Source organism: Lineus longissimus, chromosome 13 (genome assembly GCF_910592395.1).
Source record: "Lineus longissimus chromosome 13, tnLinLong1.2, whole genome shotgun sequence".
In the NCBI taxonomy this organism is placed as follows: Eukaryota; Metazoa; Nemertea; class Pilidiophora; order Heteronemertea; family Lineidae; genus Lineus; species Lineus longissimus.
In genome coordinates this window covers 4697910-4722871 of record NC_088320.1, presented here as the reverse complement: position 1 = coordinate 4722871, position 24962 = coordinate 4697910, and the positions used below count along the sequence as shown (strand labels likewise).

At 44.4% G+C, this 24962-nt stretch overlaps 2 protein-coding genes across 2 annotated transcripts; both read left to right on the top strand.

Annotated features, from left to right (window-relative positions):
* Positions 1 to 650: 650 nt before the first annotated feature.
* Positions 651 to 17821, top strand: LOC135497940 (fibril-forming collagen alpha chain-like). Its single transcript, XM_064787980.1, has 16 exons — positions 651 to 894; positions 4362 to 4588; positions 4971 to 5297; positions 5584 to 5736; positions 8359 to 8718; positions 8951 to 9301; positions 9876 to 10101; positions 10325 to 10458; positions 10758 to 10920; positions 11161 to 11411; positions 11790 to 12167; positions 12470 to 13573; positions 13828 to 13993; positions 14222 to 14403; positions 14742 to 14963; positions 15249 to 17821. The coding sequence occupies exons 1-16, from the start codon at positions 819 to 821 to the stop codon at positions 15393 to 15395; spliced, it is 4467 nt and encodes a 1488-aa protein (XP_064644050.1). The 5' UTR covers positions 651 to 818; the 3' UTR covers positions 15396 to 17821.
* A 1162-nt stretch (positions 17822 to 18983) lies between these two features.
* LOC135498205 (5-methyltetrahydropteroyltriglutamate--homocysteine methyltransferase-like) lies at positions 18984 to 23556 on the top strand. Its single transcript, XM_064788411.1, has 9 exons — positions 18984 to 19075; positions 19210 to 19278; positions 19613 to 19784; positions 20034 to 20151; positions 20304 to 20518; positions 20924 to 21108; positions 21544 to 21603; positions 22858 to 22939; positions 23071 to 23556. The coding sequence occupies exons 2-9, from the start codon at positions 19276 to 19278 to the stop codon at positions 23334 to 23336; spliced, it is 1101 nt and encodes a 366-aa protein (XP_064644481.1). The 5' UTR covers positions 18984 to 19075; positions 19210 to 19275; the 3' UTR covers positions 23337 to 23556.
* Positions 23557 to 24962: the final 1406 nt, after the last annotated feature.

Below are 24962 nucleotides of genomic sequence, written 5' to 3'. Positions count from 1 at the left end.
ATGCACGAGATTACGATCTTTCTCTGACCTTCACTCCAAGATTCTTTAGCAAATTCGTTCTTGGAGGGACAGCTTCTTTGTCAAGATTTATTGGGCTACTTTGCTTGTAGGTCTGCTATTAGTATCTATTGCTGCCCCGTATCACTAAGATAACCTTTAGATGTTAATTTGCGGGGCAACTACTGGCCTAAATACAGGCAGGAAAGCATTGTACTCTTGAATAACGAGACGCTGTGAAACAATTGATTCATGGAATGGTCTGCTTCTGTCTTCCATTATCAGTTTTCGTCTGAAGAATTTTGTAAAAAAAAGTTGTAGCGTCTAGGACAAAGATTATTTACATTACCTCGCCAACAGTTAATTAGGTGTTGGTTCAATGTGTGCTGTCTGCACATGAAAACTTGTCACGAGATCACATAGGAACGAGGTTAAAATCCAGCATCCCACCATCAGCCCAAACGGGTGGAAACAAACTCCATGTGGAATTTAAGAAAGGAAACAATGGTTACCGCTTGAACTGAAGTGCATTAGATAGGTCAGCACTGCTGCGTGGAGTTTGCAAATTGGGGACATCGTCTTGATTCTGATTGGTCCATCCTATCGTCTGCCAACTAGGCGCTTTAAAAGCCTGTGTAAGGCGTGTACCTATCGCTAGTAGCCAAGAGAACCTCAAGTCTTTCCGCGGGAATCGTCTAGTGATGCTCTAAGGTGGCACTAGGGCCTACGGACGGCTCTGAGGATCAAGAGATTGCCCGCGAGGGTACAGTGTGTTAAGACTTAGTCAAGACCTGGCAACGCCAGGTTCGTTATTAACCACCATGACGCGGGACGCAGTGATGCAAGCCTTAGGGCTTTTGACCGTGGTCACGTTAGCAGCAGCAGGAGTGGTAAAGGGTAAGCTATCACATATTATCAGCATGCGTCCATTCCGTACAACATTGCTTTCCAAAGCTTCCAGGTTTCAGGATAGTGAACATGGAATAGAACAAAGGAACTGGGATTACATGACTCATCGTCTCTTGGGCTCTTTGGCGTTTTTGGACTATCATTAAGCAGAATTGGACTATCGAACAAACTACTCTGTAAAATGGAACAAAGCACTTCATATACTGCTTACGATAGCACGAAATGGGTGTGGCTTGCGACCGATTACACCATAGCATTGTTGCGTCGTTCATGAAAGCCCTGCGGGCGTGTAATACACAGATAAAGTCCCAAAAGCAAAGCTAGAGGACATTTTTGCGTTTGTCAGAAATGTTCGCATTCGACTATTGAATTTCCTTCCCATAGACATAGGCTTTGTAAGCAAATGTTGTCATAATCAGAATGCAACGACACCAATTTGGTATATATCATTTCGTTGTTAACACATGTTGCACCCATTGATGGACAACATGTAATTTTAAACTTATCCCTGCATTCTGCAAAAGAAAATGCGCTTCTATTGAATATTCAAATGGGCCCGGGGTGGGAAGGAAAACCATTTAACCTTTTTCCCAATAGCGGATCTTACTAATAGCAGCGCTCACTTTCTCGCATAGAACATGTTCACTGTTCATGTTTTAATTTTATGAATATTGTTGCAATTTTATATGATTATTACACACGTTTTCCAACACGTTTTACCGCTTGCATGTTCGCCGTTGGATTATCCTGCAATGTTCTGCTATCAGAGTGGTTTAAAAGAAGACAACTTGGCGCTATCTTTATCTTGGCGTTATTCTTCTTCAGTCTCGCCCTGGAGATATGCCTAGTTTGTGAGGGAAAAGCTTATTGATGTTGTACTGTTACAAAGCAAGTTTTAGGCCTAGTGATTGAAATATCAAAATACATGTTCATCGGAATCTTGGGATTCACCTTGTCGAGGCTATTGCCTATGATTTCGTCAATCAAAATTCTCTCCAACTGCAACGTATTAAGTGTGAGGTTAACATGTGACGACAATGATCATCAGTCTCTTTGCGTGCTGCTGTTTACGGCGGACCTGAAACTTAACCGTTTGGGCTGTGTTCTTTCGCTTAATTCTGTTGTGCCATCATCGCTCAGTAACAGGATCTCTTCCCATCGATCGGTGCTACTTTTCTCGGTTTTCTACTAAATTGAAAAATCTTGGTCTCACTGGCTGTCTGCTGCATGAAATGAAAGAGCGGAATTATTACTGTAAACAAAAGTTTCCTTGCCTGGGATTCGAACCACAGATCTTCGGATTTCCGTTCTACTGCTCTACATGTTGTGTGGGAACACTGAAATATGGGGAACATTCACATATGTTACATAAGATCACTTTATTGCATTATTTTTGTCATAAGACATCGCTTTTTAATAGTAATGCTTAATTCAATGACCACGGACATTTTTTTGCAAGGATTGTATAAAAGTCTGTTTTTCAAAAATTATTTTCAAAAGATTGATTATATATATGACAAAAAATGTGATAACACTTGGACATTTCTTTGTACCCTTTTACCATTTTTTAAGTGGCGTTCTCCACAGTGCGCATTATGAACCCAAGAACCCAATGTTTTTATGTTCATTGCACGGTTCTTCATGATACCCGATCTGTCGATTCGTTAAAAAAACAAATCGGTAGAAAAAAGGTTGGTGGTCCAGAAATAAGCGATGATAAAAACTATATCAAAACCATGGCCTAGACAACAATGAAAATTTGTTACTACTGCTGCTGCACTCTCCTTAGCAGAGGATACGATTTTTTTCAGCTTCCAGTTGTAATCTCAGCTGTATTCTCGGCTTTCCGGACTTTTTGTTCTGCATCTCGAGATTTCCGATTTGGAATCGAGATTCTGGGCTTGGGACAACTCACGCTTGCAATCCTGATTAGGGTCAGTCTGGGTCAGCCTTGTACTTGTTCTTGCTACGTGTCAAGAGGTATATAAGAAAGAATGGGGCTACTGGTTTAATGGTATTTAGAATGAGAGTTAATTGGTCCCATTGCTTCGAAGACGGCAAGACTGCAATCTATTATCGCGCGACCCACTTTATATAAAAAAATTTACTCGTGTTAAGTATAATTTGAAAAAAATCCATTCTTCTTCTTGCGCAGACCCAGACATGGCCCGGCCGTAATTATGAGTAATTAACCAAGAAGGCCTTAATTTGGTTAATTCGTCTGGTCCTTTCATTTATCAATGTATATCTTTTTAGTCTTTACGAATTAGAAGTCGCTGCTTTTGTCTTATAGGGCTGAACATAGGCACTGCCATTTTGGCAAGAACTTGAAATCCTAAAGCATTTAGAACTCCATCAAAATGAAGTGAATGCCTCCTAAAACATGGGAGGCTGTTCTCTGGAAAACAAAGAACAGATTCACCCTTAAAATTTGCATTTACTTCGTTTTGAAAGTGACTCTGGTTAGCTGACCCAGGGACGCCTTACTTTATCTTGGCTAGATTGCAAATGTAATCAAAAACAGTTCACATTGTCCTCAATGCTCACGTTTCAGGACAGCCGGTAATGATCGTACCAGTTGCCTGTTTCCAATTATCAAAATATCTGCACGCAGCAAACTTCAGTGTCATCCGGGGATGTTACCTTATCTCAGGACACTCGGCAGTCACCGTTGTGCTTGATTCACGACCCATTTTGCCAATGTCAGCTGTCGTGAAAATGTGGCCTTAGGTCAACCTTGGTATGAGAATCGAGTCATCCCGCTGCATGCAGTTCGCAGAGCTGTAGGAAAGGACCACGGGTGACGCAGAAAGTCACCCAGGTTCATGTAGTTCAAAGATATTTTTTTATCAGACATGGAACACATGAAATTTGAAAGAAGACTTTGTTATGATAAGCCTTCTTAGTAATTTCAATTCTCTGTGAACGCAGTTTTGTCGCTATCACCTGCAATCAAGATCGCATGCGACGAAATGTTGTTCGCTGTGATCATAGCTTTGCATGCGACAGGAATCGACAATTCTCCCAAGAAAAATCGCCACTAAAGATATGAAAGATTATCACCGAAGTTCAAGAAGCAGTTCTTGTGTACGATTTGAGTCGTATAAAGAACAAATATGTAGAACATGACCTAATCCCAAACATCAGCATCCTGTAGACCTCCATGAAAACGATGACTAAAAAAGCCAATAGGCCTATCTCATTAGTTTTGAACAATGAGATTATGTAAACACATTCTCAAAAAGTCGAGACGACCTCGCCACAGGGGTAACCTAATTGACGTATTTTTGTAAATATCTGAAAAGCTCTTTAGATATTCTTATGAGACAATGATTGTCAGATATTGCGAGTTCTGGCGTTTGGCTCATTCTCGCATTTTGGGTTCAAATTCCCGCCCGTGCAGAAAAGGTCAATAATATATTTCACACCTTGTTTCCAACATTTTCTCTCTCCAGATGCAGGTTCAAGCTGTAATTATATGGGAGAAACATACGAACATTTGGACAAATGGACTCCATACGGTGTCAAGGACCCCTGCTTTGTATGCACTTGCGAAAATGGAGAATTCACATGTGATAAATACCTTTGCCGTGACCTCCCATGTAGTGGGGATGGATACCACCCTGCCTTCGAGGAGTGCTGCGGTCAGTGCGCGGCCGGCGGTCAAATGGCGGCAGCGGAGGTAAGCACCCGGTATCCCACACAAGGCAATATTCGGGTAAACAATATGAAACAAAGAATATGGTCCTTTGATATTGGATGAAGAGATAAATTAGGTGGGAGCTTACGTCAATTGATTTTGAAGAAGATTTCAGAGAGGGGCCTAAAGGTTGCTTGATTCACGAGATCCTAAGTAAGCTCAGATAATGAAGTCGCATTGTTTCAATTCTCAAAAAAGGTGAGATTGCCCCTCCTTGGACAAGTATCGTATTGACAAATCCATCAGAAATGACCAGTGGTCCAGACGCAAGGTCGGATTACTGAAAGACGTGTGTCACTCTTGCTATTGGAAGAAAATACATACGGCCAAACTCATTTTATTCACCTCTTCTTTGTTTCCTCAGAGGCAGCATTATGAAAATCTACAGGGCCAACTCGAGGCTGACACCGAAGCCGAGGCACAACCTAGCGGCACCCACCGAGAAGCCAAAAAACGACCTGACCCTACCGGCCCACCCGGACGAACCGGCCGCCAGGGCAAACAAGGACCCATTGGTGACCCCGGCGAGGATGGAGATAATGGTATCCCCGGAGAGACCGGAAGCAGAGGACCCGAGCCTTCTCGTGAGACGTGGTGGGGCTATCTCAGTCAATACCAGGCCCAGCAGGGCGAGAAAGGACCCGGACCAAACGCAGGATGGGGACAGGCTGCCACTATGACTGCTCGTCCAGTACGTTCATTGAAATCGGGCTCTAACTTTACTTGAATTGTAGGATGCAGTAATTACTGGTTTGATATTGCGTCCTGTTCCTAAATGGGTTTTTTAGTTTTGGTAAAAGATCTACATAAGTCTGGAAGATCTAGACTTAGGTTGCGAAAACATTATAGCCAGTGTCTCCTGTGTCTGTCTATAGTCCCGCTTTAAATCCACAATTTCGACTTGGCATGATCACGTCCAAATTTGAGTAAGAACCGTGTCTGTTGATCCTAAAAATATACTGTACTTTATTTTGCAGGGCCCACCAGGCGCCCGAGGACCCCCAGGACCACCTGGACCAGCCGGTACACCAGGATTCCAAGGACTGCGAGGCGAGCCCGGAGACTCAGGATCACCAGGCCCCAATGGTGCACGAGGACCACCAGGACCACCCGGATTCGCTGGCAAGGACGTAAGTTATTCTTCATTTTGTTCATGCGCTTTATTCAGTGCAACCAATATTTGAATTCATGATATTTGTATCATAATTTGAGGTGAAATATCGAGAAGAAATTTGGTAGCAATGGAAGGGGAAAACGTATTATGATATGTATGGATATGTAAAAGTAAAAGACAAACTACTGTACTTCCTAACCTAAGGTTAACAGTAAGGATTATGTCCGCCAAGAATAAATTATTTCAGGTAATGCCCACTGTTTGTAATTTCCCTTTGATAGGGGTTTGAGGGTTCAATTTGCGTTTCAATAGTGATTTTAATTCAGTAGTCATGCGTGCCAACAATGGACGTGTGCATTACAGGAAATGTTATCCGAGGCCTGGTGATCATTTCCGCATTTCTTGATAATCGGGCTGGTATTGTGGCTAGACAGACACTAGTCATTAACCATTGTACGCTCGTGCGAAAGCCCCTGGCTTTTCAATTGTTGGGTGCTCTTAAGGAGCAACTGTTTAATCATTGAGGTAAAACACTTGAACGAAATTTCTTGATTGCAACCTTTATTGACAAATTGGCGTAAATAGGATCGCTGTGCACTGAATCTTTACATTACTGGAAAACGTAGGCCTATTCTCAGTCTGTAATTACTCTATATCCATGTCAAATTCAAGGTCGTCTTCATCATCCAATTCCTCATTGCCAATCAGTAAATCATCCACATCAGCTGGATAGTGCAAGAGCCCTGCCGCGCCCCAAGCTCGGACAATAGCCTCCAAGGCAATCCCATCCCATGATGCAGACACAATTTTAAGGACAGCTTCCCATGGAATTCGTGGACACTGTCCATCCTCACCAGTGTTGGTTGTTTTCCATGCTTTCCACGCATTGCGTGCCCTGGCTTTGAATGCGCGCATAACGGTGCAGTCTAACGGCTGCACAAATGCCGTACAGCCAGGTGGAATGAACTGCACTAGTCCACCTGCTTCCCCGACTGCTCTTGATGTTGATCTGTTCATACGTCCTGTTGTGTATACTGTCCATCTGCATGAACGTTTCGTCCATGTTGCCGATGATGCGGAATGCCATCTCTCCAACTGTTTGAAAAAAGTTGGCACGGAACTCGGCAATGAGATTCTCAGCGTCCTAGGTATCGTCCTGGGGCCGTATTTACAAAGCCCTCGCATCTCTGCGACCACGCAAATCTATTTTTCACCTGCATACACCCTATTGTTCACTGACTGTCAGACAAAAGATTAGCGTGGTCGAAAAGTTGCGAGGGCTTTGTAAATATGGCCCCTGGTATCTTTCGTCACTTTCCGCAGGGAAATGTTTTGTCTAGAAATTGAAATAGCAGAGATGTTAACATGATTGGGATGAACATGATGAAAGCGCTATACACTTTATTTAACCATTTTAGCATTAAGCATTTTGAGAGGTATACTAAGAGAAACAGCTTATCAGCAGAATTGTTGTTTCACTTGAAAACAATAGACTCATTCTGAGTTTATCTTTTCTTGAAACCTTCAAACCAACCATTTGATGCAGCAAGGTTTGAGCGTTCAGGTTTACTAGTTACAATGTCGGCTTGGGTTTCTTCAGGAAGCTGGTCCCACCACTGTTGAAACTCGATCATCGCCCTCTCCTTTAGATCTTCGATACTGACTAGCATACCAATTTGTCTTTTATCACGAAACCACTCCGACATCTCAACTTCCATCTCAGGCCAATACCCTGAAAGACAAAACATAGTAATTCATTATTTGCCAACTGACAGCCATATTGAATATCGGATCACGCCAAATTTCGCAAGGAACCTTCCTCTATAGTCACCCCAAGATACACAACAACAAGTTTCATGGCAAAATTGTCCACAAACGTACAGACGGACATCGGACGCTACGACAATACCCGTCGGGCTGATGGGTAAAAAAGGTGCTATACAGCAAAAAAATTGCTCCACATGTACACGCCATAGCACCTCCATTGTACCCCTAGTTTTCAGAGTGAAGGGTTAAAGTGCAACTCACCGACATCGCGGTCCTTGACCTTGCGCTCTTGGCCCCTTTTTTTGCTGTGGTCAAAATTGTGGCGAATTGTCTCCTCCTTGCGCAACCAAGACAGGAACGTGGCCTTCTTGATGTTGTGCTCTTCTGAATACAGCCTTACGCATCTTTGTTGGTTTCGGTACCCGTCTATGTACTTCAGCTTTTCTTTTAAAGAGTAAGACGCGAACATTCTGCGTGCCATGATTATGCAAGCTAAGCTAGGACTTCTATGAAGTCTTTCAAGCAGTCATGGTCTTTATACCATGCAACAATGTTCATTTCCACTCAAAGCTCGTGACAGTTGTTAATTTCACTCTACTTCAGATTTGTTAGTTTCACTATTGAAACACAGATTGAACCAGTCAAACCTCTATCACGCCACGTGATGGCCTTGGCTATCACTAAATTATAAATGGGCATTACCGGAATAAATTATTCTCGGCGGCCATATTTCTCACTGTTAACCTTAGGTTAGGAAGTACAGTATATTGAGAAGGAGGACATTCTGGGCGTGTTAGTGAAACGCACCACTCGAACCACTTTTGTACAGACATGAAAGCCCCTCCAATCCCCTCCTGCTGTTGTGTTTCAGGGAGAGCAAGGACGCGACGGCGAATCAGGACCCCGAGGTCTTCCAGGACAGCCCGGCAGCAGAGGTATGCCTGGTATGCCAGGTATGCCTGGCAACAAGGGACACATGGGATTCCGAGGCCTTCCTGGCAAGAAGGGAAACGAGGGTAAAACTGGCTCCAAAGGTCCTATGGGAGAGATCGGTCAGCCTGGACCCCCCGGAGCTATCGGCCCCCGTGGTGCACCCGGAGAGAGAGGACGTGATGGCTCCCCTGGTCCAGCTGGTCTGCGCGGTATAGATGGTCTGTCTGGCTCACCAGGACCACCGGGACCAAACGGTCAACCAGGTCCACCAGGCTTCTCAGGCCCAGCCGGAGGGAAGGTAGGAATCATGTTTATCATACAAGCAGATGCCATCAGCAAATGTTGACTTATTTATAATCAGTCAATGTAATGATACATTGCAATGACTTCAAAAACATCTATCAAGTATGTATTGTTAAAATCAACAAGGTGTTGATAAAGCCTCTTACCTTTGATAAAGCTTCTCACAGCGATAAAACATTTTTACCAAATGTTTGTTCTCATGTTCTTCTTTTTCTAATTTTAAACAGGGAGATTCTGGTCCGACAGGAGCTAAGGGAAGTGTAGGTCTGCAAGGTCCCCGTGGTGAGTCTGGCTCCCCAGGTCAACCAGGAAATCCTGGTCAGGCTGGCCCTGACGGTAGCCCCGGTGAGTCGGGAGAAAAGGGAGGAATGGGCCCCCCTGGTCCATCCGGAGCCCCAGGATTCCCCGGACCCACAGGATTGACAGGCTCACAAGGGCCCTCAGGATCCTCAGGTCTGAAGGGAGACGTTGGTCCACAGGGTAGCCCCGGCTTCGCCGGAGATGCAGGAACAAATGGAAAGGACGGTCTACCAGGCGAGTCAGGAGCACGAGGTCCCCGAGGGCCCGCTGGAAAGAGGGTAAGGATTTAATTCTCATTGAAGTGAGCTTCTCCAACTTGCTGCATTTTATTTACCGGCCGATACCAATGGAGAGATTTGAGTACGGGAGTGATCCCCTCTATTTTGGCGTTGTCTTTTTGAAGACACCGAAATTCACAATTTGGTATAAAATCTCAATATAAAGCAAGGGCCATTTTGGAAATCTATAAGCGTGATGAAACAAGTGCGTTGGTCACTCTGGTATTCATTGTCCAGTCCAGATACGAGTATCTTCTTAATTTTACTTCTCAACGAGCTTGATAGCAGTGGGTACACCATTCCTGTCGATTCATTGTCACGTTTGCCGCACATTTGCAGAAGACTCCCCGATCTGGGCTGCTGGAACTGGAGCTACTTTGACAGTTTTCTCTCTGACACAATGATCAGATATCGCCCTTTAAGTGATTTCGACAAAACCACCTTCGAATGTCTGATACACACAACTCCTCCTGTCTGATTACAAGGCGAATTCATCCTAGTGGGTAAAGGGTAAGGGTTAGCGGTAGAAGCGAGCCACAGATCTAAATAGATTATATCGTTGTTTCTTTGTTAGGGCTCCCGTGGCAGCAGTGGCCAACCCGGCCCCCCAGGATTCCAAGGAGAGCGAGGACAGCCCGGCGGTCGTGGACCTGCTGGTAATGACGGACCACCAGGACCCAAGGGAGAGGACGGTTCAGCAGGAAAAGCGGGTACAGACGGAGACAAGGGACCACCAGGAGACATGGGCAGACCTGGTATACAAGGCGCCCCCGGCCCACGCGGAAGTCCAGGAACTGCAGGTATGAATGTATTCATTGTAATTAAATTTACGGCCATTACGGGCCAAAGTTTCGTATATATACATCGAGCTGGGCCTGATGAACAAGAACATCTGCCAGTGGACCATGAAATGATAAAATGAAGTGATCTTTGAACGCCAACAGATGCCTTGATCTACAAGCTGATAATACGACGTTGACAAGTTCCTTCCCTCATACCATTCAATATTCTGTGACCTTGCAGGTTCTGACGGAAAGCCCGGCCCACGCGGTCCATCTGGTGCAGCAGGTCAAGACGGAAAGAACGGCGAACCCGGTCAGATTGGACAACCTGGTCTACCTGGCCCGCAAGGTGCACCCGGAGGCAGGGGCTCATCTGTAAGTTGACTCATATTATGACTATGATATGGTGCAGTCCGCTGTTGGCGTTGTCCATTCGTACTGACTGCTTTTATCTTGTTTGCTCTTTTGATGTTGCAAGAGGTGGTGTCGGTTTTGCATGCGGCTTAGGAAAAGCCGGTAGAACAACTAATTAGCTGCTAGTATATTACATGTATCTCTCATTTTTGTTGTCTAAACAAAGTCCCACAATGTCCTGCGAGAAGTGTTCCCAATGAGAGAGTTCCACTGCACCTCACCCCATGTAATTATGAGTACTCAAAATTTCTCTCTTACAGGGCGAAAGTGGCAAAGATGGCGGTCCCGGTATTCCTGGCCCACCAGGTCCTGCTGGAGATCCAGGAGATGCTGGTCCACCAGGGTTGAGAGGAGACCGAGGTCGCGCTGGAGATCGAGGCAAGGACGGTTCAACAGGTCAGCGAGGAGCACCAGGATTCCAAGGTAAGCGGTGGTTAGGAATATTCACAGCGAGCTGCTAGCAACCATGTTCACATGCTGACCTCAACCAGACTGGGCTCTATCACAGCTCTTTAGCAATGTGTTCACGACAAGTCCGAGTCTCTAAATGAAACAGCGGTCCAAATGGGTGAACGCCAAAAACTGATGACGAATCGACTTCATGCATTCTCATCTACAATCATAGGCTGGAAATACCTCAACATATTGTTGTTCTTGTTATAGGTCTACCTGGCCCAGCCGGAGCACCTGGAGAACAGGGAAAGATTGGAGACGTCGGAGGCCCAGGACCCGCCGGTAAAGATGGTTTGGATGGAGGACGAGGAGAGCGAGGTCCACCTGGTGACCGTGGCGAGCCTGGCAGTCGAGGAATACCCGGTCCACGCGGCCCAAGCGGTCCAGGAGGTAGGGACGGCGACAGGGGACAACCTGGAACAAGCGGAAATAAGGGAGAACCAGGTCCAGCTGGTCTAATTGTGAGTATAATGACAAGATTTGCGACCAAATATGAAAAATTGCCTTTTTACCCAAATTGATGACTATTCCGAAGTGAATGCCGAACAGATGGACTTATCTTTAATGTATATCAAGAGGCTCTTAATAGTATGTCGTTGTGGTTGTTCGTGGTTGTACTGGTTGTGAAGACACTGACAGGTCGCGACGCATAACCTGGTGTATATTTTGCCATCGTATTATCGTAAAAGTGTGATAAATTATGAAATGCATGCATGACGAACTGCCGCTGTTCTGATTTAAACTGTACCAGTGATGCAGAAGATGAACAAAAAAATATAGTGTTGTCATATCAATGTGGGATGTTGCTTTTATGTAAACCGCTACATTTTATTTCCCAGGGTATTCCCGGAGAACCTGGCGGTCCAGGAGGAAAAGGACCCAAGGGAGACCTTGGAGACATCGGCCCACCAGGCAAGCCAGGCGGCCCAGGAGGACCAGGAAAACGAGGTCTAACCGGCGCGCCAGGAGACCCAGGACCACACGGTCTCAGCAGTGGAAAGGGAAGCTTAGGACCCCCAGGACCTCCCGGCGAAGATGGTTTCGACGGCAAGGATGGAGAACCCGGTCCACCAGGTCTGCCCGGTGATAATGGACGCCCAGGACCAGCTGGTCTTGCAGGCCCTCAAGGAGGCAAGGGAGACACTGGTTCAGGTGGTTCACCTGGATCAACTGGCCTACCAGGCCCAAGAGGAATGCGAGGCTCTCCTGGACCAGCAGTAAGTTAACAATTGATTGGTTTCGAGGGTGTTTCGAATTTCTCTATCCGAACACAGAAAGAAAAAGGGGCACGATGATTCCTTCCTTTTTGCTTTTAATTTCATATTTCAAGATCTTCGAGATTCATTTTTTGGTCCATATGTGTATTGAACATCATTGTAAATTTAGATTTTTTATTGTTTTTGGGGGGTTTCTGCCAGAATTTTCTTCGAAGCTTTCAATTTTTATTTTGGAAGAAAAAAATCAATGTCCGTTAGATCATCAATCAACAAGAAGTCAACATAATCATATTCCATTTTAGGGCAAAGACGGAGTGCAAGGTAGATCTGGACCACGAGGAGACAATGGCAAGAATGGAGAAACTGGTCCCGGAGGTCCCCCAGGAGCCCCAGGTCCATCCGGTGCCCCTGGCCCACCAGGCGGTCCTGGTCCCACCGGTCCAGCCGGCAAGACAGGAGAGCGTGGTCTTGGTGGAGAGTCTGGTCCATCAGGAAGGCCAGGTGACAATGGGAACCCAGGACCACCTGGTGTTGACGGCATGAAAGGAGAGTCTGGTACTGATGGACGGGATGGAAACAATGGACCTTCTGGACCACCTGGCCCACAGGGAACTAGAGGACTGGTCGGTCTACCAGGTATTCGTGGCGAACCAGGAACTGTTGGTCCAGCCGGAGGTCGTGGAGAGCCAGGCCCATCAGGTCCAAGTGGAAAGAATGGCGATAGAGGTTCACCTGGTCAACGGGGTCCTATGGGAGCCCCCGGTGGTCCTGGATTCCCTGGTAATGATGGACAGCCTGGTAAGGATGGTGCAGCTGGATTAGACGGACGAAACGGGGAGAAGGGACCAACTGGAAACTCTGGCCAACAGGGTCCAGCAGGAATGCCTGGTCCAATGGGAGCTCCCGGTCCATCAGGCCCAGCCGGTTCAGCAGGAGACAGAGGAGAGCGAGGAGAACCAGGTCCAGCTGGTCTACAAGGTCCCGACGGCCCACGTGGAGGCCCCGGTGCACCAGGAGCCCAGGGAATTAAGGGAGAACGTGGAACATCCGGCGGTAAAGGAGACAAAGGGTGGAGAGGTCTACCCGGTCTACCCGGCCTTCAGGGACCATCCGGCTCACCAGGAGACAACGGACAAACCGGACAACCTGGACCTCCTGGCGCACGTGGATCACCTGGCCCACGAGGAGGGACTGGCCCATCTGGTAATAGTGGCCCCCCTGGAGAAGCTGGACGCCCAGGTCCTCGTGGTCAATCTGGAGATGATGGCAAGGATGGTCCCACTGGTCAACCTGGCCCACCGGGTCCTCCTGGTCCACCTGGCGACTCAGCTGGCTATGCAGGAAGTTTCACAAGCATGTTTAGCAGATCGAGTGGTACCAAGGCCCGCTTTGCAGATCCTGTGATGGTAAGTGTTTGTCTGTCATGCAACAACTGATGTCCAAGGGCGTGAATGATCTTTCTTGCATGATTTGATGTTACGCATATGTGATTCAATGACCAAACCATTTTTCTGCAGTTGAAACTTTTTCATAAATCTTCACAGACCGAACCTTTTTCTGCCGTTCTTTTTCACAAATCAGCTCTTGAATATGACTATTATTTTACTACATGTATCTCGTATCAAATAAATTAGCCAAGTAAACCACTATTCGTTTTTAGGGCGACCAAGCCTACCAAGACAAGAAGGGAGACAAGGAAGACGCGTTCGAGGCCCTAACACAACTCCAGGAGGCACTTGAGAAGTTAAGGAACCCACTGGGTACCAAGACGGCCCCCGCCAGGACTTGCAAAGACCTTGCCCTCGCGCATCCAGAGTATGACGATGGTAAGACGATGGATGTATTCAATTTAGCCCTTCTGATTCACTCAGTCAGTACAATGCAGCTCACAATAAAAGTATCTTGCTGCTGTAAAGAAGGGCAGAACAAATTTTGCGCCCAGTCAATACTTCTGGAATCCGAGCTCCTCAGCCACACACTTTCAGTTTTTTCAATGCTATTGAGCTCACCCTGGTGATACATTCGGCCATTGATAAAATGTTCTTTTTATGCAGGTACCTACTGGATCGATCCTAACCAGGGTTCTCCCAAGGACTCCATTGAGGTGTACTGCAACATCAAACAACACGAAACATGCGTGTTCGCCAAGCCAAGCGTTGTGGACAAAGCCAGATGGTTCAGCGATGCGCTTGGTGGCCACTCCTGGTTCAGTGAGGAGGCAGAGCATGGAAGCGAGGTAAAGGGGTGACATGGTTATTGGTTAATCTCGTTCAATTCGCACAGAAAGATGAAAGCTGTAAACAATTCTCCACAGCGAAGGGCCAGTGTTTTGTACCAGCAGCACATCTCTTCAAATTTTGGCACAAACAGGACGATGTAAACCGTCTTCTTGTGCCCAGAACATACCACCTGTCAGCGATGAACCTCAAACTCTTAGTAACAACATTCACGCCCTGGGCTAAATCCTTTTCTTGTAATCAAGTCTACCAACTGGACCCCACGGAGGCCCGCTCTTTCGTTTAGCTACAAATGGTTTGATACCAACATATACATTGTACTCCTTTCCTCTTCCAGTTCCTGTACAAAACAGACCGAGTCCAACTCACCTTCCTGCAGCTGCTCTCAACAGATGGCTTCCAGAACATCACCTACCATTGCCGCAACTCTGTCGCGTTCTATGATGCCGCCGGCATGAACTACGACCAGGCCATCAAGATGGAGACAAATAACGACCTCGAGCTCTCTGCTGATGGCCAGCTGAAGGCCAGATACAATGTCTTATTAGACGAGTGCCAGGTAGGTTTCGTAACATAAGTTCCGCTGGAACTAACAATGCAGCGCATTCCCCGAATACGACGTATGGGAAGCTTTCTCATTTTCCATATAAGTTCCCCTCTTGATGATCTTGTTGATACATCTAGCTGCTTCTCAGAATTAGCTCCGAGTGTTGCAAAAGCGTTATTGCCGGTGTAACAGCTGTCAGTGTCGACCATATTTAGGTGTTTCCCCTTTTGTTTTCCTGTTTACGGATAAGGTGCCGGATGTGAAACTTTGATATGCACTCCACTCTTTTTTTTGCAGTACAAGAAGAGCACTTGGGGAAAGACAGTCTTCGAAGTCCGAACCAAGAAACCACAGAGGCTTCCCATCCAAGACATCGCAGTGAGCGACGCCGGTCGACCAGACCAAGCATTCGGTCTAGAGATCGGACCAGTCTGCTTCTCCTAGACGAATCGTTTCCCTTTTTACTGTTTTCATGAGCCCACCACTAGGCTATAGTAAGTTCATGGGCAGAGTCCATGTATGCGGACATACACCTTAGATTATGTATGAAATTCATCTTGCATTTGAAGTGTAACAGATTAAGACATATTCGTCCACCCTCGGAACATCCATAGGTCGTGCTTAAGTTGTACCCATCAGGGTTTTGTAGGCCAGTAAACGTTAGGTTATTTAGCGGGATATGTCAGACATGCTTGTATAAATATTTTAATACTATGATGTAGGGCCTAATATCAGATCAGAAAAAGAGAACATTTAAGAGCAAAAAGTACATAACATGTATATCATTAGAACTTTGACCAGATAGTCATGCAGATTGGCTAGGTTTTGTCTACATACGGCCACGTGTTCTCTGTCTGGTGATGACGTCATTTAGACAACACAGAAAATGCAAGCGGTTGTTAAGAGTTATTTCAACCGATTCATTGACTACTCTTTAATAGCTGTCCTGAGATCAAAACCATGAACGTTAAGAAAACATCTAACATTCGGGTATTTCGAAAAGTTTCACCATTTCGCATTGTCATGATCCATTATCGATCTTGCCTCACCATTCAACATGAAGGTATTACCGCCCTGGCAGATTTGAAAATGTTTGAAAATTGGTCTGTTTCTTCCTTCTGTTGGGAGTCAAACTTTGCCTTAAAAAAAGAAATACCATCAAAATATCACATCAAGACACTGAATAGGAAGACATAACAACATCTATTGACAGTTTGGCTCTCAAGAGAATAAGAAAAGATACTCGTCCACAACATCCGGGACATTTCAACCCCAATAACATCCGGGCATTTTCAATCCCAATAACATCCGGGTTATTCCAGTCCTAGTGACACCTTGGACACTAACCTGGTAGTACTTATGCCGTTTGGTGAGAGGACAGGCGGAGGTGGCAGTTTATATTTATCTAACCAGTGTGACACTAATATCAATATAAATTTATATAATTAGATAGTATAACCGTTTTTCTCACTTTTCATATAATCCCTACTAATCTTTACTAACTACGTCACCATGACGTCATATATCATGTTAATATCTGTCATCCTCTGTTCTGAATGAACTTGAGTATTCAAAATCAATGGGATCCGACGTGGAAGGTCAAGCTATGACCTCAAAGGTCGAGCCATGTCCTCGAGACAGATTTGAAACTTTAAAAGCCCGAGAAAGGCAGCTTCTTACTTCTGTATAGATTTACAAATAAAGTGCGAGTAGTTCTGTCAAAGTACAGCTGAAAGGAGACTGAAAAACACTTTTTCTATAAGAGATACTGTGTGTTTTTAATGGAAATACCACTGCTATATCATTGTCCAATTGACGTCACATGACACGTGACGTCAGTGGCGTCGATCATCAAGAAGCTGTGAGAAATGAGAGCCGTGGGTGACGTAGCAGGACTACACATTTATTCCATTGAACGATGAGAACTCGTAGGTGAAAGAGAGAACTTGACACGATAACTCAGGGAAAGCCACCGAGAAATGTAAATAGTAGGCCAATCAACATCTAGCACAGCATGACATGGTGTCACTCCGTTTGTCGTTAAATACGTCATCATAAATCGTGTAGAGTCTGCGGTCCTTTTGTAAATTGATCTACATTTTACCCTTTAAGAGTAAGGCCTAGTATTGACTTTTTAACATGTTTTGATATTGGCACTTTGACATCATTATTTTATACATGAAGAACCACATCTTATCGCAGTCTATGCGAGTCACAGCGAAATGTGATGTCGTATACTTAGTATGTCACCTTATCCAGCACAGCACTGCCATGGGTTAAGACATCAACTGGAAAGTCGGTCAACCTCGACGCCAGAGAAACAATTCATCGAACCTCTTCCCAACAATTATTAAAGTAGGCCTACCGAGGGGGTCGATTGAACTGTCAATTCAAACACATCCATTACTCATCATAATCAACTTCCGTGGGTTCGTACTAAGTACGGAGGAGGTGTTGGAATACCATGGCGACGGAATTGGAAGTGCGGTTTGAACTAAACCCGCCATGGCATAGCTGCGAGTGACGTAATACACTGTCTGCGTGACGATTTTACTCAACTCTGTTGCGTATGACACAATATTACGGCGTAGTACGCAGAGTTTGTCGACGACATGATGGCCTCGCTCCCGAATTCTGTCGCCTCTGTTCCGCTTCTGGCGTACGAGGTACGGAGTCGCGGGAAACCTGCTGTTAAAAGGTGCTCTCTGTGTATTATAGATGATTTTTTTATCAAACTGTGCCACTTTTGTAAGATATAATATGCTACAATTTGTATTTTTTTTATGAATTGTAAGATAGATACTAGGAAAGCTTGATTTTGGATTGTATATAAAGCTGGTGGTGGACTAATAAACTTCTTAAAATGTAAACAGGTGATTTAGTCTTCTCTTTGTAAATATTGTAAAACATCTTCTGTCCAAGACATATCGTTTGTAACTCTCATTTTAACGGCTTATTGCCCCTTGAACCAGATATATTTCAAAAGGCAATTTTTCGGCACAGAAATCTAGTCAGTTGTGACTTATCTCCTTGGAATCTCAGAGGGAAGCTGTATTCAAGTGAATTCAAATGCTGTCTCTATACCAATTCCTTGATGAGTTGCGAACGACACCCATAATTATTAGTTTTCCCATAAATCGTTTTAGCAGCCAATACCTTCCAAAACAATTCCTGTCGAGGAACGGTATTAAAGTTCTGCTTGGACTGATGGAGATAGCAACCCAGCATAGACGAAGGACGAATACTTGTTTCACAACCAACGTCAAATTTTTTTGACGTCAAATTTTTTTGAAACCTATGGTTGTTTCCTTAACCCCCCCCCCCCCCCTCCCACTGCACCGTTCCTTTAGAGACGGTGGAAAACGGGTTTAGCAGACGGAATCACCAAGCGTCCTGGTGATGCTACTTTCTAAATAAGAAATGAAGAGTAAGACTTCTTCATTGACTGTAAAATCTCCCCTACACGGACCTTGTCAACAGCGGCTCCATCTCCCTTGAAATCTCCCGAGTCCGATGCCGACCATAGACTTGATGACTTGGCTTGGCTTGATCAGTCCGAACACTTGTGAATGCTGTGAATTTCGGGCAGAATTTTCACCGGCCGGCAGAGGTATCAACACTTGAATCCATGACATGATCCATAACGTGATTCATAATGGCAAAACAACATGCCGATCCACCGCCTTTTTGCGTATATCCATGCATCCTACAAACGGAGGAGGAGGCTAGGACTGATATTCACCGCCGATAAGTAGGCATGCAAAACAATAGCATAAGCAGGCATTCCCGGCCGATAAATCGGATGAGGTCTCGTCGAATGGTCAAAGAGCCTCGTAGATTTTTCTGTGTTATGCCCTCTGGAAGTCATGGTCTCTCTAGCATTCTGTTGTACGGAAACACTGAAATATGGGGAACACGTAATATTTCACACTGGCGTTATCTGATCTGATTATTAGTTGACCTTCGGGCGGACGATAGAGGGTTGATCGGAGATCTGGGACTTATCACGGATCCTAAAACGTAGGCTATACTGGAAATGTACACGAAATTTGTCCTCGTCCTATATTGTAGATGTGCGAATGTGTACGAATAAGCTGAATTATGCCCAGTCATCAAGCCTATAGGCACCTTCTCCATAGAGCTATACCCTATACTACACTATACGCGAACAATGGCTTCACAAAGGGTGCATGACCATGAAACTATTGTTCGCGTATAGTATAGTATAGGGTATAGCTCTATGGAATAGGTGCCATAGGCCTGCTGTGTGCCATAATTAGACCATGAATATCACAGTAAAGGTTTATGACACAGTACTGTGCGTATGGTAGGTATACAGTTCGCCGAATACCAGACATTTCATTTGTTTATCTATTCCTTTTGAAATGGAGCGTCATGAGATTCATTTCCTTCGTCATCACAAAATGAACAGGGGACTTGGGATGGCAGTTCCAGGAAATCCTACCCTGAACCGAGGACTGTATACCGTCGTATACATGGAAGGTAGCCTACTGACATGACTGATTCGTTTGTGGCTCCATGCAGTCTGGATCGAAACCGACAAAAATGCTCGTCGTTCGAAGCGTCGCGAGTAAGGAAAGAGCTTTTAATCTTCAGTCAGCCTAGCTAACGCTCATTAATTTTTGTAACTCCTTTTTCAGACCGGCGACACTCCGGCAATTTTACCTATCACTATGCCTCTCCAGACTACGGTTATCGGGAGTTATCCCAAACCAGAGTATCTCAGCTTCCTCCCCGACTGGTTCAATAGGGAATCAAGCGAAAACTTCTCGATGGAAGAATACAATAAGGCACTACTGGATCATCAGCAAGGTACGTCAAGGCTTTCGATGGGTTCGTACTGCCTTTGGAAACTACGAACCCCCAGCCATCGACACTATAGACTTTGATGCTGTCCATTTCGCCATCCTGATCGTCCTTCCGACCTTCCTTTCGATCTGCAGACCTGCTAACGCTAAGAACCCGTGGGCCAACCTACAAACCAAACCGTTGATTCACTGAGCTTGAGAACTTTTTCACACAAAAATACGTATGTAGGGGTCTCCATGCATCTTATTTCAGACCTTGAGCTTTTGACAGAGAAGGCTACCAGAGAAGTAATTGACGAACAAAGTGAAATCGGCATCGACGTCATCACGGACGGAGAGATCGTTAGAGAGAACTACGTTTACCATATGTGGTGAGTGCCCTTGAGCTAGAAGTCCATGAATTAGTTTGTGAAAACGACCACCTCTCCGGAGATTCCAGCTAAGTCCTACAATCCAAGATTATCAGGACGTAAAATCTACTGAATCGCATTAGTAACCAGAATCACATTCTATTCTATCCTAGTCGACAAATCAAGGGCATTGACTTCGTCAACACCAAGCGAATCAGCATGAGGAATGGAGCTTGTACGATCGATTGTCCAGTCATTGTCAGCAAACTAGAAGAAAGGGACGGTCCATCACAGTGGACCCAGTGGAAGAGGGCTCAGGCCATGTCCAAGAAACCTGTCAAGTATACGTTACCCGGGCCCATGACTATACTTGGGTCAACCCATTTAGGTAAGTCACGGTAGCAGTAGATTACCGGTGTAATGTTTTTGAGTGTTTCTGTTTTTGAGTGTTTCCCCTCATTGTTTGGGAACGCTCAAAAATAGATTGACGAGTTTTTCTGTGTATCCCCCCTATTGAAAAGTCATGGTCTCTCTAGTGCCTATTGTTTGGAAACACTGAAACATGGGGAACAACCACAGATGTTACACCGGCATTCTATACTGCAGGCCAATGTTCTTGAAAAAGCTAGAAAACAATTCCAGTTAGCGAAGACGATGGCGGACTTTTTGGAGTCACATGGTTTTACACGCGGGCGGAGATGGACAACGACTGACTTGTGATAGATGCGAGAACGACTGAAACATAGAACATGAAACTTTGCAACACTAGGAAGTCTAAAGTTCTCTCTTGCAGACAAGGGAGGAGCATACCAATCACATCGAGAGGTCAGTGAAGACCTTGTCCTCATTATCAACCAAGAAATCCATGCACTTGCAAACGCAGGTTGCAAGTTTATACAAGTTGACGAACCAGTCCTGGTGAGGAACCCGGATGTGGCACTCGAATACGGGATAGATCACCTAAAAAGATGTTTCCAGGTTGGTTTCGATAATATGCGATAACCCTGCAAAGAAAATCGAAATGATTACCAGTTGTCACAGTTGAATATGTCCTAGAATAGCACGTCCAGGGCCATGCGCTGTTATTGTGAGGTATTGGGTCATGGTCTGTATAGAACTACAGAACATAGTTCATCAGAATACAATTGGGCTGAACACTTTCTCCAGGGGGACATTAATGTTTCGACTGCCGAGTTGTTAGACCGACCTTTGTTGGCTTTCAGAGCCAAAGGGCCTATTTCAACTCCAACATATTAAAGTTTCATTTGCTCACATCTGCCTCAAACAGCAGCTGAGCACTAGGCACTTGAGCCTCTATTTAAAATGTTCTCAACAATATGACACGAGGAATGGCAGCCTTCAGCTTGTTTTCTGGTTGTTTGTTACCTTTAAATGGATCAATATTTTTTTCAGGGTATTGGGCCAGAGGTGACAAAGGTCATTCACCTATGCTGTGGATATCCCAATTATTTGGTAAGCATCACTATTCAGTGTGGTGTATTCCTGTTTCGCCTATTCCTGTTCCGCCTATTCCTGTTCCGCCTATTCCTGTTTCGCCTATTCCTGTTTCGCCTATTCAAATGTATTGCTAACCTCCCCACAGACGTAGGAATATGAATCGTCCCTTACTATAGTGTTAAAGGCTATCATTAAGAATAAAGTCTGAAATAATGGATTTAGCGACATGTCAATTATTTCAGTATTATTCGGAATAACTTTGGAAAATTATACATAGCTTACATCGGCTTATGTTTTAGCTTATTTTAAAAGGCAAGAAATAAAATAGTAAGAAAATGTTACCCTTTCATCAGATTTGAGAAAGGTTTCTTAGGCCTGCATTTTATATTGTGGATTCTCTTTCTTTTGTCTTAGTCAGTAACTGGCTTCGTAATAGAAAGAATACCTATAGCTACATTGTTCTTTACTATGACATGGGTTTTACAGCTGATTTTGATTAAATAATTATGAGAATGTACAGTATTATGTATTTTTATCAAAAAGTCATGAATTCCTGTTTTTATAAAATAAGCGACTGCTTTACTCTACTTAATCTATTAGTTTTTACTGTGTGTCAGTATGGTCATATGGTCAAATAAGTCCCGGACTGTCCCCGCTTTCAAGGTGACTCTTTCAAAACGGTCATGGCATGGTTTGTTAACAAAGTTGATGGCATTTGATTAGTCAAATTGTCATCACATCGTTAACATCATCCAATTGTCCCCTCACGTTTTCCCCATAAAATGGACATGCATCCCTAAGGTTCCCCCTGGGAGAGTCGATTTATTGTAGGGGTACTGGAAAGTAGGCGAAACAGGAATAGGCGAAACAGGAATAGGCGAAACAGGAATTTTGTAGGCGAAACAGGAATAGGCGAAACAGGAATAGGCGAAACAGGCATAAACCTTCAGTGTAGGCCTGGGCGACACAGAAAAGTTATTAAGTTGGTACAAAGGAAAATATGTGTCCTTATTAGTGGTGGGGTGGTGGGGGGGGGGGGGGGGTCATTCTAATAAGGAGGACTCCATTGAGCATGTGCCACTGTATATTCAAACAACAATGACTTCAATATTGAAAAGCTTACAACTTGGTAACGCTGGATATTATATCTACTTTACTTAAGTAGTTTTCGGGACATCCTGTTATATGAACCAAGTCCGAACTCTTAACTACTCTAGACCTGGATAGATGACTACAAAGGTCTAATTACTTCTCATTTCTTCACAACAGGACCAGGAAGACTACCTCAAAGCAGACCCTTTAATCGTCCACATCTTGGCTGAAAAACTTGACAACATAGGTATTGACCAAAGTAAGTGATCTCAGGCGTCCCAAATTGGTGTTTTTCTTCCATTTGACCTCACTAATCAGCACCTCTCAAGTTTCAAGGTGACATTTCTCGTGGTAACCCCCAGTGCTGACCTTGGCTCCATTTCATTTCAGTTTCAATTGAGGATGCCCACTCCTACAACAATCTCGAACTCTTTTCAAAATTCAAGAAGACAAAGGTCATTGTTGGCGTCGTCAAAATTGCAAGCAGCAAGATCGAATCAAAGGAAGAAATATGCAAGCGAGTCACAGACATTTTGAAATATATTCCCAGCGAGAGACTCATCCTGGCACCAGACTGTGGTTTGGCATTTTTAGCCGATCCGGAGTTGAGGAAGACTAAACTAAAGACGATGGTAGCTGTGGCCAAAATGTTCTAGGAAGTCACAATTTCACGGTGTGTAAAGGTATCAGTGAAAGAATATGTGCTCACATGGAGAGGAAGTGACAACACAAAAGAGACAGACAAGGGAGGCAGATTGTCAAATGTTTTCTTCTTTTTGTTTCATTATACCAGGGTTGTAGACTGTAGCTAGTGTTTCATGTACATGTATGTATGTAATGTATTGATTTGTAAATAAAAATCAAAGTATGCATTGACATCCATGTGTATCTTTCTTAATAATGAAACAGCCACTGTGTGCTTCAAGGCAACTTGAATAAGAACAGGAAGCGGTATTGAAATCTCAAAATATAACAATAAAATTTATTGAAGCTCTAAGCACATAAAACTACCTACATACATGCAACTATTTATCATGTTTATGGCACATGATGGTTCCTTTAACTCTTTGCCTGCCAATGGCTATGCGTTTCATGTTTGCTGGTCATTGGCAAACTAGTGCATTCTTCTAACAGAGTTGCCATGCCATCTGGTGTTTTAGTTTGGCTGAAAAGTGGTGGGAATTTGTGGTTTTTTCAGAACGTGCTTGGTAGGCGAAGAGTTAAAAGAATATTCCCATATTCAAAATGAGAGGAAGTACCAGTATAATTATTTAACCAGTCCAGGTCTCTTTGAGACTTTCTTCAGAAACAGCAGACAAGCATCAATTGCATTGATTAAACAATTGTATATTGTATATTTCAAAATGATTTCTAAGTGCTTAAGCCGATTTGCCGATTTCCAAAAACAGAACATGACTGGAAATAATCCCAACTAGAACCTTCCGATTTGTTTATTGCAAATGAGCACACCGGGCAGTAGAATACGGCACTTTCAATTGGACAAACTACTGGAATTAATTAACCCCACTATTTTGCTTTCGGAAATCCATGAAAGTTTTTCTCGGCACGTTTTTTATCCTTAATTGTCCTTTTTAGGGTTGAAGTAGTCTTTAATCATGTAATATGCGACACCAAACGTGATCGCACCTACTACCATACCCTGAGCTCGTACTCGGAGGTGCATAAGATAGACAGACGTAGGCATGTTGCCACGGTTTTTATAAGCATAGGCCCCATACACGCATGCTCCGATGAGGCCAGCAACTCCTGAAAAATTAAAACAAGATTGCTGAGAGTGAGAATCATGAGACATGATGAGATTATGAGCACACAATCCAAGTCTTGTTGTGGAGCAATGAACAGAGCTCAGACACTAAAGGGTTACACTGTTTGTTTACTTTGGTGGTTGTTTCCATGAAAACGACTCGCACCACTGGCGTGCCGGACTCGCACCACTGGCGTGCCGGCACCAGAGAACTAATGACGTTTTTGGCAAATTTGCTATGATTGAAACAATATCACACTTATCTTGAAGTACACTTGTATTCTCATATTACAGACTGAGTACATACGCTTTACTTGCAATTGCATTGATTTCAATTAAGAGCTCTTTATCAAATAAGGCAGCTCAGACTATCACAGCCAACAACAATACAAACCTAAGTTTTATGATTGAAAACTCACCAATAGGGATGAAAGGGGCTTCTGCTGACTTTCTTGCCAACTTACTTCCAGGCGATTCATCTTGGGTGGATTTGGCAGGCATGATGGTTCGTGAACTC

Coding starts and splice junctions, on each gene's coding strand:
- LOC135497940 (XM_064787980.1), top strand. CDS start 819: ATGACGCGGGACGCAGTGATGCAAGCCTTAGGGCTTTTGACCGTGGTC. Junction 4,589..4,970: donor GTCAAATGGCGGCAGCGGAG/GTAAGCACCCGG, acceptor TTGTTTCCTCAG/AGGCAGCATTATGAAAATCT. Junction 5,298..5,583: donor CCACTATGACTGCTCGTCCA/GTACGTTCATTG, acceptor TTTATTTTGCAG/GGCCCACCAGGCGCCCGAGG.
- LOC135498205 (XM_064788411.1), top strand. Junction 20,152..20,303: donor AACTACGTTTACCATATGTG/GTGAGTGCCCTT, acceptor ATTCTATCCTAG/TCGACAAATCAAGGGCATTG. Junction 20,519..20,923: donor ACTTGGGTCAACCCATTTAG/GTAAGTCACGGT, acceptor TCTCTCTTGCAG/ACAAGGGAGGAGCATACCAA.